This window comes from Cryptomeria japonica, chromosome 7 (genome assembly GCF_030272615.1).
Source record: "Cryptomeria japonica chromosome 7, Sugi_1.0, whole genome shotgun sequence".
Taxonomy (NCBI): Eukaryota; Viridiplantae; Streptophyta; class Pinopsida; order Cupressales; family Cupressaceae; genus Cryptomeria; species Cryptomeria japonica.
Genome location: NC_081411.1, coordinates 106,360,553 through 106,381,489, shown reverse-complemented (window position 1 = coordinate 106,381,489; position 20,937 = coordinate 106,360,553). Strand labels below are relative to the sequence as shown.

At 36.1% G+C, this 20,937-nt stretch overlaps 1 protein-coding gene across 3 annotated transcripts in view; it reads left to right on the top strand.

Annotated features, from left to right (window-relative positions):
* LOC131045062 (uncharacterized) overlaps positions 1-20,937 on the top strand; it is a 235,450-nt gene that overhangs the window by 162,430 nt on the left and 52,083 nt on the right. For all 3 annotated transcript variants that reach the window (XM_057978578.2, XM_057978579.2, XM_057978577.2), the window contains exon 11: positions 6,218-6,455. In XM_057978578.2, the coding sequence (XP_057834561.2) occupies positions 6,218-6,455 (238 nt within the window). The remainder of the gene's footprint in view (positions 1-6,217; positions 6,456-20,937) is intronic.

Genomic DNA, 20,937 nt, shown 5'->3' with positions numbered 1-20,937 from the left:
ATAAATTAAGGGTGGATGATAGTTGAGATCTTTAAAATTTTTGGCCTAATTGGCAGGGGTCTTTTGTGGGAGTTGAAGGGACTTTCGGAGGATTTTGAATTTTATGGAAACTCCAAAATGTGAAGGGAGAAACGATTTCCAAAGATAGACATTGGCAGGATGTGTGGATTAGATCTATGGCAGAAAATAGGGAATTCGTCCTCATTGTGTATGGTCCAAAATTTGGTAAAGCAAAGGAAGAGGTATGCCTTCAACTATCTACTTTCCTGTAATCACTGGACAATTCTTTTTTCATTTTGGGGGGTGATTTCAATGTAATCAGAAGCCCATTAGAATTACATGTTTATGTGGACTAATAAGCAATTGGGTAGCAGTAATATTTCACAAAAATTAGATAGGTTCGTTTTGGCCGAGAAATGGCTACCCTATTGATCCTTTGTGAAGCTTTGATCCTTCCCTTTTTCAAGATCCGATCACTTGCCCATTTCCCTTCTTTTGCAACAAGACACAAATCCGCTCAAATGCCCTTTCAAATTCGAAAAGATGTGGCAGAGGGATGGACATTTATCAATGCTGCTGGAACAGTGGTGGAAGGAAGCCTTTTAGGTGAGAGGTACAAAAGCGCTCAATTTGGTCTAGAAATTGCAATATGTCAAAACAAAGTTGAAGGAATGGAACAAAGAACATTTTGACAATATTTTTGTAGAAAAACTAAGAATTGAAAATGAATTGGCGGAGGTCAATGAGATAGGAATCTAATGAAGTATGACTAGGATTGAAGTCTAGAAGGAGAAAACATGCCACTAGCAACTAGCGGAGGTTCTGGCCAGGGAGGAAATATTTTGGTGTCAAAAGTCTAGGGAATGCTAGCTTAGGGAAGGGGGTCACAATACTAAATTCTTCCATAACTCAGTTAAAGCTAGGAGAATGGTCAACAACATTAGCGAAATTAGGAACATGGAGGGTAACCTTCTCAACAATATAGAATATATTAACAGAGAGGCAGTTGGATTTTTTAAAAGCTACTAATTGAAGAAGAGACAAATTTGGAATCTAATGATGAACAACTTCTTAGGAACATCCTAGACATCATCTTAGAACAACAAAATGGTATGTTACTACAACCTATTTCAATGGAAGAGGTCAAGATTGCTTTATTTTTAATGGAAGGGGATAAAGTCCCAAGGCCAAACGACTTTTGCCCCTCACTTTTTCAAAGATTCTGGGAGCTCACAAAGTCTGACCTCTAGGAGGTAGTGGAAGAGTCGCGTTAGAAGTACGTTTCGAAGGGGCTTAATAATACTTTGTTATCTCTCATCGCAAAGAAGGAAGCCGTTTAGACCTTTGAAGACATGCTCCCCATATCCTTGTGTAACACAACATACAAGATCATTGCAAAAGTGATGGCCAATAGGCTGAAAAAGGTTCTCCCGGAGATTATCTTAAAGGAGCAAAGTGGATTTTGTTGAATCTCCAGGCAATTGAGAGAGCGGGGGGGGTGAATTAGTTGATGATAAATTTTCTTTTAACCTTAATGCATAGATCCGAAATAATAAACATAATTAATAAAACTTGAAAACTCATGCAAGAATCAAATCAAACACAAGAAACACCAGAATTTACGTGAAAAACCGAAGAAGGGAAAAACCATAGAGAATGCTAATTCTCAATATATAAACATCGGTTAAGGTGATTTTAACAAGGGTGGCTCACTGCCAATGTGCTCACTGTTGGTGGGCTCACTGCCCTAAAAGGCTCATTGCCAATATGCTCATTGCAGATGGGCTCATTGTCGAAGAAGAAAGAAAGACAAAAAGAATCCACCACAAGAAAAACACAGTCTGCACTGCTGGAACTGCTTCCGGTAGTAATATGCAACACTATACTCACACAACTATTGGTTTCTTTTAATCTCGCATGTCTTCAACACAAAAAGTCATATCTCAAATCATCAAATCAGTCTCCTATATATACTATCTTCGGAAAACATAATTCTGAATGTTGGTTGAGACAGAGATCTAAAATAGGTCTCCACTAAACATTCCGGTGGTGGCAAAGAATGACAAATTGACCATATCACACGGTTCCTCATCGAACATATCAACATGCTACATACATTACCAAAGCCAGACCCAAAATGCATCCGCACGTTATATTGCTTCAATGTCTAGTCCAAGGCCTCGAGCTTCAGAGCAATCCGGACCTAAAGATAATACTGAGAAACATCTTCCGATGTACCAAACTCATCCGATGAAACCGAGAAACCTCCAAGCGCACAATATACCTAAAACAAACACTCCTGCTCATCATACCACATTCGGACTTAATCCGAACCAAAGGATTTGACATCAATGACAACACATAATGCATTGCTAACAATCTCCCCCTTTGTCATTGATGGCAACATCCATCAACAACAATATGGAAAACAAAAGATCATCATTATGCACAACCAATCTCTCTCTCACTCTCCCCCTTTGACAACAATGACAAAGGTGGACAAAGCTCCCCCTAAGAAACTCACTCCTGCTCTCCCTGAGAGGAAGCACACCAGCATTAGTCCAAAAACGAATGTACATGCTGCTTGCTGGACCAATGCACATCTGAAATGCACATTAGTTCAAACTGGTAGGGGGTAATACCCCTAACTTTTGCCGGAGATACTCAAAAGTATCTTTGCACAACGCCTTAGTGAAAATGTCTGCAATCTGCTCTTTTGTAGGCACATACTCAAGTCTGACCTCATTATCAAGAACTTTTTCCCTCAAGAAGTGATACCATCTCTCTCTCACTCTCCCCCTTTGACAACAATAACAAAGGTGGACAAAACTCCCCCTAAGAAACTCACTCCTACTCTCCTTGAGAAGAAGCACACCATCATTAGTCTAGAAAAGAATGTACATGCTGCTCGCTGGACCAATGCACATCTGAAATACACATTAGTTCAAACTGGTAGGGGGTAATACCCCTAACTTCTATTGGAGATACTCAAAAGTATCTTTGCAAAACGCTTAAGTGAAAATGTCTGCAATCTGCTCTTTTGTAGGCACATACTCAAGTCTGTACTCATTATCTAGTACTTTTTCCCTCAAGAAGTGATACTTGATAGATATATGCTTTGTTCTAGAATGTTGTACTTGATTCCTTGAAATACTTATTGCACTAGTATTATCACACATGATTGGAATGGGTTCATCAAACTTTACACCAATGTCCTTCAGAGTCTGCTTCATCCATAAAACATAAATACAATCCTTACCCCGCAACTTGGGTAGCCCTATGATGAAATCCATTGATATACTCTCCCACTTCTGATCAGGGATAGGCAGGGGCTGCAACAAACCTGTTTGGAATGTGTGCTTAGATTTATTCTGCTAGCGGACAACAAACTCCAATCTATCTAAGGACATCATCTTTCAATCCTTATTAGGAAAATTTCTCTCGTCTCGTTGTGAGTTTTGAATTAGCCTTTATGATTTGCTAGAGGTGTATCATGAACAAATCTGAGAATATTTTCTTTCATTTTCGATTTAGACACTGATGTAGAGTCAACAAGGAAACTTGGTGTTAGTAGGCCTAGGCCCACACACTAGGCTCCACTTACCCCTTACGACAAGATTTGAGGTTTCTTAATACAAGAAAAGACACCACACCAAATTTGTGTAACAAGATCCATCTATCAACCCCTTAAGCCCAACACCTACAAGGCTAGGGTATCACCAAACACATGAAATGAACTCACCAACTTATGGGATGGATCAGAGGGTTTCTTCAACACACAAATACACCAATCCAACAGGCTTTAACAACCCATGAGTCCCATAACCGTGACTGCCCGAGATGGGCTAGTGAGGGAGACCTAATTGCAATAGGTCGACCTAATTGGTTTTTGGACCTTAATTCTCCAAACTCACAAAGGACTTCCCAAACACATGGAGGTTTCAAATACCCTTTTGGAATTTCTTCAAGACTCCAAAATTTCAGGTTCCAACCCTCAAGGCAAACGTCTGAACCCCAAATTGGTCCTATTAGGTCTATAGGCCTAATTGGACAGGTTTGCAAAGGAAACACACCACTGATGACTTACCCAAATCAGGTTATGGTTTTGGAAGTGCTGTCTTACTCTACAAACATCAATGCAAGCATTGGTTTGGCTGATCCATCCCAAATCTGCTCTGTATGCATCAATTTGCTCCTTAACACAGGTCTGTCACATGAGGATGCCCGACTAGGGTCAATGTTTTCTCACACCTACCCACACTCTCTTGCACAAGGCATTTAGAATCTTAAAACACATCCTCTAAACTTGTCTTTCCCCCAAGGCTGGAAGTTTTCCACAAGGGAGAGTCAAGTTAAAGGCATTTGAACATGAAACCCTAGGTAAGGAGAGGGTTTCAGACCTGGTAGCAGAGATCTGTCTCTAGAACGTCACAAACTCCACCAAAATGAATGCAATCAAAGCCAAAGTGACCCTGACACATCCTACTATGTTTCTATGCACACATTACTGCATCCCCAATTTGATAACACCACAAGAATTGCACAAAGAATGTGAAATTGTAGGAAAATGTGTGTTTTCATTCAACTTCAATCTCCAAAATTTCTCTAATCACCATGTCTTCGGCCTTGTGGGCCTTATATAAGTATCAACTAACTCCCCCAACTGATTTTTGAAAGTTTATGACCGTTGGAAGGAGTGGTTGGCCGAAAGACAAAGGTTACATTGTGTTGTCAAGAACGTTGCATTCTTGTCAACTTGACAATTTTGATCATCCACATTATCAACCCAACCAATTTGGATTCCACTTGATCCAAAGTGATTGAAAAGACTCAAAACTCCTATTCCTATTCATTCTTGACCCTATTGACCAGATTTGACCATGTAGGCTTATAAGTGCCAAATATGTCAATGGCCTTACAAAGTGGGTCTTATTACAAAGCAAAAAGTTCAAAAAATGGTCCATAGGACCTTGACACATCTAAACACCTAGTTACATCCTTATACTCACGGCATACCATGAGTGGTGGTTTGGTTTGAAGGTTCACTTGCACCAGACACAAAGTAGATTTTGTCGTTAGAATAGATAATGTCACCAATTACCTTTGTATCAATCATCTTGAATCTTCTCATCCATAATTTCAAAGTAAAAAGTATTCTTAGAGTGTTCAATTAGAAGATGGGATTCCCAATCAACTGAAATCTCAAACTTAGCACACAAAGTAGGTTTCCTAGATAAAGCATCTGCCACAACATTTTTCTTCCCTTTAACATACTCAATATCAAAATCATAAGCATGCATTTTGTTTACCCACTTTTATTACTGTTCATTCAGGTCTTTCTGCCCAAGGAAGTACTTCAAGCTGCAATGATTGGTTCTCAACCCAAACTTCCCTCCAACTAGATAGTTTTTGAATTCGGTCAAGGCGTGCATGATCACAATCATCTAAATTAGACAAAGTAGACATTTAAATTACTCCCAATATTTTATATGTTATTAAACTATCTAATAATAAACATTGACAATCTTCTATTCTTTAAATGAGTTTGTAACAACCCAACAAACTCACTCACAATAGTTTTGTTGACCTAACTCATCCCTATATGGTCAACTTGCCAAGTGTCTAACATTATTATGGTGTAATAACCTCAATTTCCTAATGAGCGCCTTGTTCACTTAGTGGCCTTATGTTATTATGCTCAAGTGTTTTCTATGGGCCATTTGTTGCAGCAACCTTCTACAAGGATCCATCTTAAGTCAGATTAATTGTTATTTGTAAGTTTGTCCTTCATCTGCCTCTTAACATTGAAAACACAAGTGTCAAGACAGTGATCCACCGCCTTATAACTGTCACAATTTTTATTCCATAAATTATGTTTCTTTATATGATCAGCAGTATGCCATTGAGTGTAGTAAATGGGAATACCATTAATTTTTATGGCACTCATTTGTCTGCTCTATAATATGTATCATCCATTTCATACGTTTCTTTGTGTGTAAATTGATAATATAGGTTTTTATTTATTTATTATTCAATTGTATTTTGTGTGCCTTCATTCAGGCAAAAATCAATAGCAATTTATAAGAATTCAACCTAGTTTTTGCATCATTTTATTTTCACTCTAGATTTCCATGCTCTCTAAAAGTTGTGCAAAATAATTATATGCATGAAGCATTGGATTTCCTAACTGCCTGAATTGTTTTTTGAGAATGGGCAGATGTTTAATGAGAAAAATTATGACATGGCGGTTATTTGCTTTGAGAAGTCTGGAGATGTGAATATGGCTAAATGGGCAGAAGCTGCAAGGCTTCGAGAAGATGGACAAAGAAATTTTAAGACACACAAAGAAATTGCCAAACACTTGCTGACAGTAGCAGCAAATATGTTCCTTTCTATAGAGAAGCCAGAATCTGCTGCTAATTGTTTCATTATAATGGGAGAATATAAGGAAGCTGGTAAGAATAATTTTCTAGTACATAGGTTTCAAAACATGCACTATTCTTAAACAGAATTTAGAATTTTATGATGGAAGTAATTTTATATTCAATCAGTCATTAAATATGAAGAACAGGGGTAATTTCTTATGCATGTCATCAAATATCAGGTCCAATGTCATTCAATATGGTTTGCTTTTAAAGGATAATAGGCATGGTGAGCAGTGGCCCTGTACCAAGTTTTATTATTACCTAAATTCGGAATGATTATACAGAGCATTTAATTTCATAAATTAATCAAAATTTCCTTAATAGTGAATGTAATGTCACCCATCACATATAAGTTGATCTTATCAAACTATTGATTCACAGTTCTGGATTTGGTTGGCAACTGAGTGGAAAACACACTAAATGATTAAAACTACTGTGTGCTCTGAAAATTTACGCAAAAATAGAATATGTGACATCACAGAAGTGCCAAATACTTATGGAGTTGGAGAATGAATAAACTATGAAACATCTCATATTGACAATAATTGTGAATCAAGGTATGGATGTAAGGCAGCAAATACATTAAAAACTTTGCCAATTCAGAAAGCTTATTTTATGATGCAAGTCCCAAGCTGATGACAACATTGCTTAGAGTTTCTTGTGTGCTTTGTGTGTTGCATTTTCTTTTGATCATTACCATCTGCATGAGTGAAAGACAATAGAAGCAATGACTAGCCATCAAAAAGGTCACCAGAAGTGATGACTTGAATATTATTAAAAATTTCCCATGTAGTGAAAAAGTTTACAAAAATATTATCTTTTAATCTATAAAGTGTTTTAGCAGAAATAAAATTGATAGAGATTACAGAATTAGAAGAGGAAGAATACCCATTATAAGAAATTTTTTACTGTTAGAAGAGGGCTATAAGCAATGATAGCAATCTTGTTCAGGATCTCTTGCTAGAAAACTACTATGATTTTTATATTTGGGTATTCTCTTTCCTCGTTAAACTTTAATAGCAGTGTTCTCATTTTTAGATTGATCCTTCTCATGTGAACCTCAAGAAAACACATTCTTTGCTTTTGGGCAATCTTGGTAGCCAATTCAACAATAATGCTTCATAACTTATAGGACAATAGTAGTTCTGGAGTTCTAGGACTATCAAATAATCAGAAATATGCATTCCTTATAAGTTTTCTCTTTCCTCCCGTATTTGGTAACTTGCCCAAACTTCAATGTTATAATATGTATATAAATTATAGTAATACTATTTGTAGAGAAGTATGCAAATACACACTTTAATTTAGGGAAAATTAGAAATATGAATCACTTGTCAGTTATCTCTTTCCCACACCCAACTGATTGAGATCTTAATGGTTTGAACTTAACCAAATAATCTTCAATAGTAGGGAAAATATTAGTAGAAAGAGATGTCAATTCTGCTTCCAGTTGCACAGCTCTTACCTCACTAACTAAACCAAATAAATCCTTGTACTTTTCCCATACTTGTTTGGGAGTAGTACACTCCTCAATATGGAAGAATAAGCTATTTTAAACATGCATTGCAATAAAGCCCATAGCCTCATCACATTTGTTCCTATGTGCAAATATTTCATATTCTTTTTTAAAGATAGGTTGTTGTTGATTTAAAGTAGACTATAAACCCTTAGACCAAAGTAATTTTTGCATTTTAACCTTCCATGTATGATAGTTATGAGTATGAACATCAAACCCTGATTCAATAATTAGGTCCTCAAGCACAAAGAGAGCCAAAAAAAGACAAATTTTGATACAAATTAATTACAAAACCTTCCAAATTTGAAGCACAACTGAAATGAAGTCCCACCCTCCTCCCACCCACTAACAAAAGCTCTCCAAGAGACAATATGTCCAAGTAATCAAAATCTATGTTTCCTGGGGATACATCCCCTACTTTTTTGTCAAGTGTCTCCATCTCGGGGACGTCTCGGGGACAGGGGACTCCTAGGGGACGTCCCCATAAATTCTGAATATTGACACTGACTTTTGACAATGAATTCTATAAGCAATTTGACATTGACAATCCACTTAACACAAGTTTGGCATAAGAACTCTGCTTGTTCTTATATTTTGAGGTTCTATAATGTACATGTGCATGTTTTATCCATGTTTTCATATGAATATTTTAAATTTCACTATATATTTTAACTTTCCTGTAGTATCCCTTGGCTAATCTGACCCTGTTTGGCTTATTTGAACCCCAAGGAATATTGTCAAACACTTGGCATACAATGTTTGAAGCCGCTGTAGTGAATTCTTTATTTGTCTTCTTTAGGTTTGTAGGCTGCAAATGAAGTTATGGAAAGCTTCTAACAATGCAAAGTTGTTATAGAAATGATATACTAGCTGTTTTAGACCTTTCCACACATATGTAATGACTGAAATTAACTAGTACAGCTAGTTGACATTAAGACAAACACTTGTCATGCATCCCAATGTATACCTACAGCCATTAGGCATTTAAGCAAACAATTGGCATGAAAGCTAAGTGGCTGATCAATGTTGAATGTTACCATGAATGTGGAATATTCTAATTATATCTCCATTAAACATATGCAACCTCCAAGTATTTCATGATATAATCATAATAGAAAATGATGCAATGAAGTAATGATTTTCTAATACAATGACCATAGATAGAAAACCTGGTATTTCAATGGCTACCTTGATATATTGGTTTGATTCTCCTCATATGCAAATCCCTTGTCAAATATATATAGCTGTTCAACCTTTCTAAATCCCCTTCTATAGAACTCAAACTACTGTAGCGCACTGTTCACGGCACTGTTCATGCGCACTGTTCATGGCACTGTAGCGCACTGTTCATGCGCACTGTTCATGGCACTGTAGCGCACTGTAGTCTCTTTCAATCTGCAAACAAACTCTGAAATAAACCCTCCAATCAGCTCAATATTGACTTCTGAATGAAGCCAATTCTCACAAGCATAATCAGATGATATTGCACACCCTCTATATGCTGTTACAATGAAGAAGCCACGCTCTCCAATGCCGACAAGCCTTGAATCCTGCAGAAACCCTTGGTATTCTACACTTCAATGCTCCAGAGAAACTTCAATCAAAAACTCCAATCACATAATCAATCCCCCCTTCTCTTCTTTTCAAAAGCCTTATATATATTTCCCATGAAGGTTTGATTTTCTCCAATAAGGCATTAAATCAATTAATGATATTAAATGACATTTAATGATATAATATTTTCACTTTGTCATTTAATATTTCACCTTGGTAAAAGAGCCACAATTAATTAATTAAATGGCCCCCTTTAATGATACTTGGACCCTTACTTAAGTTATAATATAAAATTATATTATAACTTAATAATATAAACTCAAAACATTAATGTTTATTTAAACTAAATAAACATTAATATCTCCATTAATATTCAACATTTTTGAACGCCGTCTGAACTGGGAGCTGACATGATGAAGCTGCATATGACCATACCCCCTTTACTAAAAATAGTAGGGGTCCATCTCTAACATCCCAAGATTTACTAAAAATAGGAAGTAGAGCAAATGATGTCCGAATGATGCCAAACGAAGACCAAACTGAAGCACTCTGAACACTAGAGATGATACCAATCCTCAAAAGACCCTCTATCCAACACATTAGCCTATGAGGGTTAGGATAATAGGCTAATCTCACAAAATCCAAGTCTGCTAAAATGGGGACATTACATTTCCTTATTCTTATATAGTTGTCCCCTTTGCCGTCCCCTAGTTGTCCCCAAAATTAGCAAAAAAATTAGTGTCCCCGAAACACGTACCTCCATCCCCTATCGTCCCCGTCTCAGAAACTTGGGGTAACATAGATCAAAATAGATTTCAAAATTGCAAAAAACTCAATAAATAATACTTGGGGCTCATTCTAGAAAAAGTTCATGGATAGAATGATAGAGATTTCAGTCACCTTTCATATGCCACTTGAATCGTGAAAATTGGAAAATCAGGCAAAACTTTTAGCCCGAGAGTCCAAAAGGGGAAAATCTAATTCAAACTGTAATAAATACCATCAAACAACAAAATTCTGAAAAAAGACCTGCACTACTAGAAAATTCATAGATCCAGCTTTCTAGCAATGTGGTTTTCAAAATTTCAATAACCTAGGATAAAGTTATTATTATAGGGTGGAGGTGGGCATTTGCATTTGCTTTATAAACTTTATTTGAGGAAAAAAGCGCTTTGTCATAGCATCGTTGGTAGAGCGGGTGGAGGTGGGCAGAGGCAGAGTTTTGAGTGGGGCCCTAGTAGTGGGTGCCCACGCCACAAGCTATAGCTAGGCCCTTGGTCATCAGGCAACCATGTGGAATAGAATAGGGCTTAAAACTTTTTAAAACTCGACAAAATAAAATAAAATATTTTTTTAAATGTCGATATAAAAAATGAAAAATTGTACCCTTAGCTAATCAATTGTGATGCAAGTTGACATAGACAGGTATAATCCATTGACACAACGCTTGCATAATTCCTACGATACCACAAAAGCTGCCACAAGATATATTCCTAGGACGTTGATGAAAGGACTCTATAGTTTGCAACCCTCCTACGGGTCCATACAGTACAAAATCCATACGAATGACAAAATAGGTAGAAAAAATCCTTTATAATTTAGGTCGTTGTAGCCAATTTTTACAATTGATAGGTGTTCCTAGGGATTTTGGGCCTTCTAGATACAATGTAGGGCCTGTTTTAGCCCAATCTGCTCCAAAAATTCAGCTACCTCTTAGATCTGGTAGCTTGCCCAAACTTTAAACCCTCATAACTTTGGGGAAAAATGTTAGATTTAGACAAAACAACAATTGATCTTGCTTTCTCAACCTTTCAAGACATGATGATGAGCCTAGATCTCCTCCAACAAGTGCCAAAATTAACCTACAATGAAAATTCTCTCATCTAGCTATAGTTCTACCTTCAAATCTAAGAAGGCTTTTACATGGCCATGGCTCTAATACTAGTTGAAGCTATAGACTTTAGGGTCACTAGCAAAATCAAAGATGCCTTCCACAAGAGAGTATCCGATAACGCACTTGCATGAATATATCGAGATACGAGATATATTATTGTTATCTACAAAGTATGCATCATTGTTGAGTTACCAACTCAACAATTGATTGAAACATGGGATGGTCTCCTGGAGTGTGTTCTTTATAGTTGAGATCAACCTTCAAAGAGGGTTGTGTTGACGCGGGAAAAGTGCTCTTTGTTTTTGGTCAACACAATAGAATGCTGAGTGTATCCTATTCTCTTGAATAAGGAAATTATTTGAATATTGTAGTGTTTCTTTAATGGTCATCTTAGTCATCTTAGTCGTCTTTAGTTACTTTCTATTTTCAGCTTCAGTTCACGATTGTTTCTTTTAGAAACATTGTCTCTTGTAAATTCTTTATATAGAGTTCTCCCTCTATTGTTTAATAACATTGAATATTTTAACATGATATCAGAGCAGGCCAATGGGTTTTCATAAAATTTGGCAAATTTTTTGAGAAAAAAATTTGTAACCTCTTCTTATCTCGATTTTTTTTTTTCCAAAAATTTGTTTTCTTCGATTTTTAATAAATCGTTGGAGGTTTTGTTGAAATCTTTGCAGAATTTTGTGGGCTCTTTTGGAGCTATAGTTCGAAATTTTTGTGGGTTCGTGTACCTGTGTTCATGGGCAAGTTGGGTGCATTTGAAGGTCGTGAAGGTTTTCTTTTGTTTTTTCGTGCCCACGGGTTTCGGGTTTCTGTTTGCGACTATGATGTTACAGTTCTGCAACTCGCATTCGTATTTGTTTCTGGTTTCTATTCGCGACTATGGTGTTACAGTTCTGGTTTTAGATCCTCTATACCTGTGGTGTAGGGCTTCATGTAGTCGGGCCTTGTTCTATGTCTTCATCTCCCTACAACAATGCGACTAGGGCACACAATCCACCTTTTTGTGTGGTCGCCTAAAGATGTTCTGATGGGTTTTATTAAATTTTTTTCCCTTAAAAAATTTCTGATGGGTTTTAATAATTTTTCCCGTAAAAAATTCTAGGAGGGTTTTAATAATTTTTATCCTTAAAAAAATTCTGTTGGGGTTTACCGGTTTTCTTCAAAAATGAAGTTTTTAATTTTGATTTGTGCCTCGGATTTTTGGGTTTTTGTTTGTGGGTTTTGATCAATTTTTAACCTCAAAAATCGTGTTTGGTTTTGATCGATTTTCACCTCAAAAATCGTGTCCAGTCATCTATGATTCATGATGTTCGCATGGGATTTTGGGTTTTGCATGATTTTTCTCCTTAAAAATAATGGGTACAGGTGTTCTTGTCTTAGGGCTTTTATCGTTTTTTCTAAAAAAACGATGCTTTGTAAACTTCAGTTTCAGGGTTTGGCAATTTTTTCCTCAAAATTTGTGGCTTCTTGCATTCTGTTTTCAGGTGTCGTTCTGTAATGTCCCTAATAGTTAGAGATCATTATCCTGCAAAACAAATTGTTAAAACAAAACTACATATATATACATATATAAGTAATCTAAATTGCAATCTAACTTCAACGCTCAATTAACATAATCATAATTTTTATCTAATAAAAAGGATACGAATGCCATACAAAGTATGTCCTTAGGCGGCCGTGAAGCTCACCTTCTTGGAACTCCTTGGTCCCAAGCCCTCCAGGAAATTGAAGATGAATTCGAATCCTGTCTTGGGTGTAACCTCTTACACCCAAGCCCTCCAAGGAAAACCCTTGCCTTTCCTTGCCTTGGGTGATGCCTTCATCATCCAAGTCCTCAGAGGGGATCGGTCCGACCCTTGAGTCCTGTCTTGGGTATAACCTCTTACACCCAAGCCAACCAAGGAAGACCCTTGCCTTTCCTTGTCTTGGACGATGCTTCCATCATCCAAGTCTTCAAAGGGGATTGACCAGATCCTTCTCTTCTTGGTTGAACTTAATCAACCAAGCCATATATATATGCATATAGATATTCAGTATATACTATCCTAGGGATTATCATAATCCCCCCTTAGACTAAGAGAGTTTCCTCCCTATAGCCTCCCTCCTGTGATTTCATTCATAATACATTCCTTTGCATTTTCATTTACTATTTCCTATTTCATAATCCACATGTACATAGTCTTGTATTCATTACCTATATTCATAAAATGTTCATTAACCATTACTCATATGTATTCCTTAACATACATTCCTATTCTCCTATTCTTTACTAATTACAAATCATTCATTATATATGCTTACAGCAAGTTCTTCATTCCTATATATATATATATATATATATATATATATATTAATTATTCCTCTATGTATTAACATATATATATATATATATAATGTCACTATCTATCTTTATGCATTTGTATTTATTAATGTATATATATTAATTATTCCTATTAATATATATACTAATCCATTGCCTATCTTTATATCTTTATATTCTTTAATACATACTATTCCTATTTTTAATATATTAATGCAAAGACCATTAATTATACCAAATCCCTTACCTCTTTTTAATGACCAGTGAATTAATTCATACATATATTTATATGCACTAGACCTCAATTAACACCCCTTACTAATTAACGTTACACATTACCCTTTTGAGTATTACCCATTAACTAGTAGTAATGATGTTACATATTAACTGCTGTCCACCCATTAACTAATATGATTATTTAATATCAGCAACCATTTATTACTTACCTTCCCTCCCGTAGAAGACCCTCTATTATATTTCCCTTTTCCTCCCCCCTTGAGGATGAGGTCAATTCCTTAATATATATCTTGCAAAAAGAATGGTTGCATCCTTTGAATCTTCAAGAGACACGTCTTTCCCTATAGATTGACTTTATTAACCAAAGCGCACCTCCCCATAATTAATTACCATTTGTTCTAATTAATTATATCTCTTCGGATGCATCGTTCGTTAGAGGACTTAATTTGAGGGCCACTAAATATTTACGGTGGCACGGAAGTGTTTGAATCGGTCTTGTTATTATTATCCAGACTTGCTTATGATGGTCGTAATTATTAATTTTCGGTTTTAGATTAATTGATGCTACTAAAATTATATCCTGATACTAATCTGCGTACTTATAATTGAGAGCCTTCAATGCTGGGTATTTATTCAGGATGTCTCCATCTTCTACGGCTAAGGCAATTTCATTTGATAACATTTTTTTACATTACCGTAGACGTGTGTTCTGATAGTTAACTTAGAAACTCTGATCGTATTTGAGACGTCAACCCCTTGATCGCTGAAGACTCAAATACTTGTTGCTGATAATAGATGATATTGGATTTTAGGGTGATTGCAACAATTCATATATATCGGTCGTTGTTCTTTACAATCGTTGTCTATACGATTAGTGTTCTTAAATGGTGGTTCATGCTAAACACCACCCTGTAACCCGTCTATCATAATGGTCTTCTGATTACATTCGCAATTTTGTCTCTTTTAGAGACTCCACACAATTGCGGACCTCTAGTGATGTATGTCCAATTAATGTCAATTAGTCTAAATACTTTTCTTGTTCGTCGGAGAAAAAGCATAGGATTACGTTGTACGTATTCTTTTTTCCATCCTTATCCTTTAAGGAATATTTATTAGTTATAATAATATTTAATAAATAAATAACTTTCAAATATTCCTTCGTTGGTAATTATTAATTCATTTGGGGTCTCTCTCTCTTTCTATGTATAACGATCCAGGAGGGGACATGACACGTTCTCATCTGCAAAAGTTTATGGATGATTTGTATTATCCAGAAGTTCTCTAGGTTTTGGGAGGGTTGGTTGCAGGCTCATCTCAGTGACAGGGTCAGTGGCAGGCTCATGTCACAGAACGTTGTAAGAAGGGGGCAGCCTTCTTTGATTTTCTCTGGGTAGTTAAAATGATGATCATTAAGGGAGGGTATTAGAATATTGTAATGTTTCTTTAATGGTCAACTTAGTCATCTTAGTCGTGTTTAGTTAGTTTCTATTTTCAGCTTCAGTTTACAATTGTTTCTTTTAAAAACATCGTCTCTTGTAAATTCTTTATATAGGGCTCTTGCTTTATTGTTTAATAACATCAAATTTAGGGTTTTACTATTTTTTCCTCAAAAAACAATGCTCTGTAATCTTCAGGGTTTGGCAAATTTTTCCCCAAAAATCGTGACTTCTTGCAGTTTGTTTTGGGACATCATGCGCATCTGCAAAAGTTTGTTGAGGGTTTGCCGATTTTTCATCAAAATCGTGGTTTTAGTTTCATTTTCATCTCGATGTCTTTGGCTATAGGGAGTAATACCTTTGTTACCCAACATCAGGTTGGATGATTTGTGATGATTTGTGGAGATGACCAGAAGTTTTGCAGATTGTGGAAGGGTCAGTGGCAGGCTCTTATCGCAGAATGTTTTGAGAAGGGGGCAGCCTTCTCTGTTTTTTCAGATGATTTGTGATGATTTGTGGAGATGACCAGAAGTTTTGCAGATTGTGGAAGGGTCAGTGGCAGGCTCTTATTGCAGAACATTTTGAGAAGAAGGGGCCAGCCTTCTCTGTTTTTTCTCTGGGTAGTTAGAACGATGACCATTAAGGGAGGGTATTAGAATAATATCTTCTTATTCTATATTTTAATGATCATCTTAGTGTAATTAGTTAGTTTCTAATTTCGTCTTCCATTATCATTTGTTTCTTATTAGAAACATCGATCTCTTGTATTCAAACTAATGATCGTTTGATCATTTGTTTAATACATTCAAATTTTACCAATTACTCTCGTAATAGAAATCCCTCATGCTATTCGAAATGATCAAAGGGGATAACCTCAAGGTTCCAACTGTCAGGTCTTGATTGTTGACGATAACTTAGAGATTTGATGTGTTTGGCTTGTAAACATTGTCGCAGAACGTTAAGAGAAGAAGGGGCCAACCTTCTCTGTTTTTTCTTTGGGTAGTTAGAACAATGACCATTTAGGGAGGGAATTAGAATAATATCTTCTTATTCTATTTGTTAATGGTCATCTTAGTGTAATTAGTTAGTTTCTAATTTCGTCTTTTGTTATCACTTGTTTCTTATTAGAACCATCGATCTCTTGTATTCTATTTAATGAAACCATCGATCTCTTGTATTCTATTTACTGATCGTTTGATCATTTGTTTAATACATTTAAATTTTACCAATTATTCTCGTAATAGAAATCCCTCATGCTATTCAAAATGATCAAATGGGATAAACTCAAGGTTCCAACTTAGAGATCAAGGTTTGGACTGTTGACAATAACCTAGAGATTTGATGTGTTTTGCTCGTAAACATGAGGGGGCTTACAGATACTACAATCTGGCCTACATCTGAAGATTATTTGATTCTTAGATTGGGGAAATAAATAACAAAAGGGATTAGGGTTTAGGGATCCTAAGGACAATGATAGCAATGGTTGGTGTTGTAGGTAGATAGATTTCACATAAACTAGTTCCTGTTTAGCCAGAGATATACTCACGACTCCACAGGATTAGTGCAAGCTCCAAGGGAATGAAAGATTTTAAGACTATGGATATTCGTTTAGGCACCCAATTCTGGTGCAGCCTGAGACAAATACCCATAGTTAAACTAAGAACAGTATTGGGTTCAGACGAACTATACATAGAGACCTACAATCAACAAGCCTCCAATGGTATGGACCTAAAATCAAATCAGATACCCTCACACTTCACCATTTTGATCATTGAACAATAGCTAACAAGATGAAGAGAAACCATGCAAACAAATGAGGACAAACAACAAAACACCATGCTTCAATGCTCCATTCATTTCTTCTAACTGCCATTACAACAATTTCTGTCCAACAGTAATATTATACTTACAACTACTAATTCTAACTGCTAACCTACTAGCTATCTGATTGTTTTAACTCCAAAAAATGTAACCCTTTACAAAGAGAGAGGCACTAGCCTTTTATAGATATTACATTTTGAATTAGTGGTCAGGATTCAAACATCCAAATGCTGAGATCTCCCTTCTACAAGTTTTGACAACTCTAACCCATACCTAGTAATTCTCATAACTTCCTAGCTGCCCCTTTTCAACCACTTTCAAGTACCTCCACTACAAGACAAAATAAACAGCTGTGGGTAGATGGAGAAATAATGTCATAACCCCACATTTTTTGTAATTATTGCATAATTATACCTACCATTATTTAAAAGAAGAAATGACTCCTTGTTTATATTGATATAATGATTATGTTTCTATTTTTAATCCTTAAATTAACTTTACCATAAAATATTGTTAAATAAATATATATACTATAAATATGCAATATAGAATTTAATGCATTATAAATATTGTTATTTTGAAATGCGATTACCCTCATGCGGAATTATTAAAACTATGTAATATATCCTTATTGGCAAATCGCATTATATGTAATGCAATGCATTTGGGGGAAAAGTCTAAAAACGGCGCGTAAGGTTAAGCGCTAAGAAGAGTCACGGGGAACCAGGGAGCGGTGACTCCAATAGCCACCACCGCTTACCCTTTCTCCAGCAGTCACGACCGTGGGAAAAGCTGCGCGACCCTCGCGATGGGTATTTAGCATGACGCAAGGGGAAGAGGGAAGGGAGACGTGAAGAATTGGATCGAGAGAAGACAAAGGGAAGGCGGGAAGTGCGTAGGTAAGTCATACATCCGCCCATAAATACTTCTGCAGTAAGCTTAATCAAAATTAGTAGGGTTTCGTACTTAATGTTTGTTGTTTATTAAAACATGGTTGCATAAAAATATGTAATTTATTTCATATAGTTCACAGCACATGCATAGACATAGTGAGAGTATAATGTAGTAAAGATTAATAACATAAATCAATATTTCAACGATAATATATATATATATATAAACGTTTAGGGATATAAGATATGAATAAATTCTCATGAATTAAATAAGTTAATAAATAAACTACAACTATCATTCAAGGAATAGACCACATGATGCAATTAAGAACTAATAGGAATAATCACTACCAAGTAAATAAATAAAGCAATTGCATATCCAAACCCAGTGAGATAGATGAGGAATTAGGCAACAGGGATAGCAGGAACTAGGCCTCTGTCAGGTAGGCCACCCACTGCAGTTGACAAAGGGCTTCTGGCAGGAGGGCCAAGGGGGTGTGTACCGTCCTTGGGCCTGATAAGCGCTACGGGCATCCTAAGGTAGCTTATCCCTTTTATCCCACTAGGAATTAAATATGGAATTGACTTATTGATACCAAATAAACTCAAATGAATTTAGACAAATTACACCCTAAATGAATTAATCAATCATTAAAATTCATTGTTTACGTGTTTTCTTAGATTTGCGAAGTTGGGACATTACAAATAACTAACCTTTTGGCCCTTTTTGTGTTGTATTAGATTGAGCCAAAAGTAGTTATTTTATATTATAATAATTCCCTTTTACAATAAAGCATTTCTAGCTGTCATTTCCAACTAGCAATCCTCTAAGTTTGCATACTTCTTGTAGCATTTTGTGCAAGCACTTGCCTTCAATTTTGCACCTTGGTCATCAACTTGTTGCTGGTGGCAGTGGGTGTCCTTGCCTGCCCTGTAGTGTTCTGTGTTCCATCAATTTGCTCATGGGCTTTGTTGATGTTTTTTTCATCCACATGCGAACACAGAATAAAATACCCAAAAGTATCTTATCCTCTCTTGAACAAAATTACTCAAATGCTGAAGATTAGCTTAAGGATCGCATCCAAGGTTCTGGTATGTCGGGTCACAACGTTTGGATAAGCTTAATGGTTTGATGTGATTATGGTGAATCACGAGGGGTCTTACGTTAAATTTTTGAATGCTTGAATCGCTGGAACTTGATCATCTGATGTTGCAATCTTGTGATGCTTTTTTATCCTAAACTAGCTTGAGTTGAAAAAAGGGCAAAAGGAAAGGGTTTAAGAAGCCTATTCTAATCCTAAGAATGCAAGAAAATGGGTGAATGATTCAATGGAATCCTACTGACCGAGGTCTGACCATCAAATTGAACAATTTGACACAAGCTTAGTGCAATCTTCTAAGGGCATTTCAAGGATGTTCAAATCATTACCATCAAACATTGATCACCATTCAAGTTAATGCATAAACAATGGACGCATAACAATTTGAAGTTAAGTTCATATCATTCCAGTTGACTAAACAAGCCACACTTACAATTAGCAAGAGGCTAGTGCTATGGACAAAACGGATTCCACATAGATGCATTCAACAATTTCCTCCATCCAATCTAATCAACATGAAAATAAATTGAGAAGTAAAGACTATGCAAGTAGTTGAAGCAACAAATCAAATTCACCTTAACTTCAATGAAATCAATTGTTCTTTACAACAAGGTTTGGCAACAATCTTTGCCTTCTTGTAATCTGACTTCTACTCTAATTGCTATTCACTATTCTATTCTTCAAAACCTATCCATTCTTCTCTTAACCTTTACAAATGAGAGATTTGGGACTTTTATAGTGCTCTCAATACAATTCAATGGCTTAGATCAATTTGAGATCGATGGTCGAGATTTTACAATGAAAACCCTAATTAGGGTTTGTTACAACAAACTCAATTTTCGCCAATGGAATACTCAATTTTGGCCAATGAAATACTCAATCTTGGATAATGACCAATAGATAATAAGGGTAGGTGCCTTGGAGTTTGTGCCATCATGGACGAATCAAGTACATTGAATAAAGACATGTTGTTGTGGAACTTCTTTGATTGGTGAATTAGTGACCGGGATGATGACTAGGTTGCCACTTCAATTCGCTTGTAGACTTGGAAGATTTGATACTCAACATTACAAGCTTTCTTGATGCTTGGTGTGATGATGGGAAGTGTCATTCATCCATCCTTGTTTGTTTATCCTGCCTTGAGATAGTTGTGTGATATCTCTTCATACTTCAAGGCCTTGACCTTTTCATGTCATCTTGATGCGGTGAAAGTACTTGAGATTCTTCCTTCCTTGATACTCTTGTGCTTTCTGATGAAGTTTTCTTCTTGAAGTTGCATGGTGGCGGGGTCTTGCGGTCTTCCCTCTCTCATTTCTTCAAGGTGCTGCTTTGCTATTTGCATCATCTTCCTTTCATATCTGCAAAACAAAACAAGTATGGTATCGAATACTCATGACATATAGATTTTACACACCTTAATATAATCTCTGATTGTTCATGCACGTTGCAGGTCTGATAGGTGTATCTAGGGGATATCACTCCTTTTGATGACTGAATTTGCTATCTTTATGATGAAATTCACTCAATATGCTTCCTTCCTGAGTTAATTAGCCCTTTTCTTGATGAATTTTGTTGCCCTCTTAATTGAATTTGATGAATTTCGCTGCCAATGCTTGATTGAAATCGCTGCTCTGCTGATCAGATTCACACTTATTAAAAATATTTTCCCCTTTTGGCTTTGAATTGTTTCTAGCGCTATACGTGTTTGAATTGTGCTTGTAACAATCAAAAG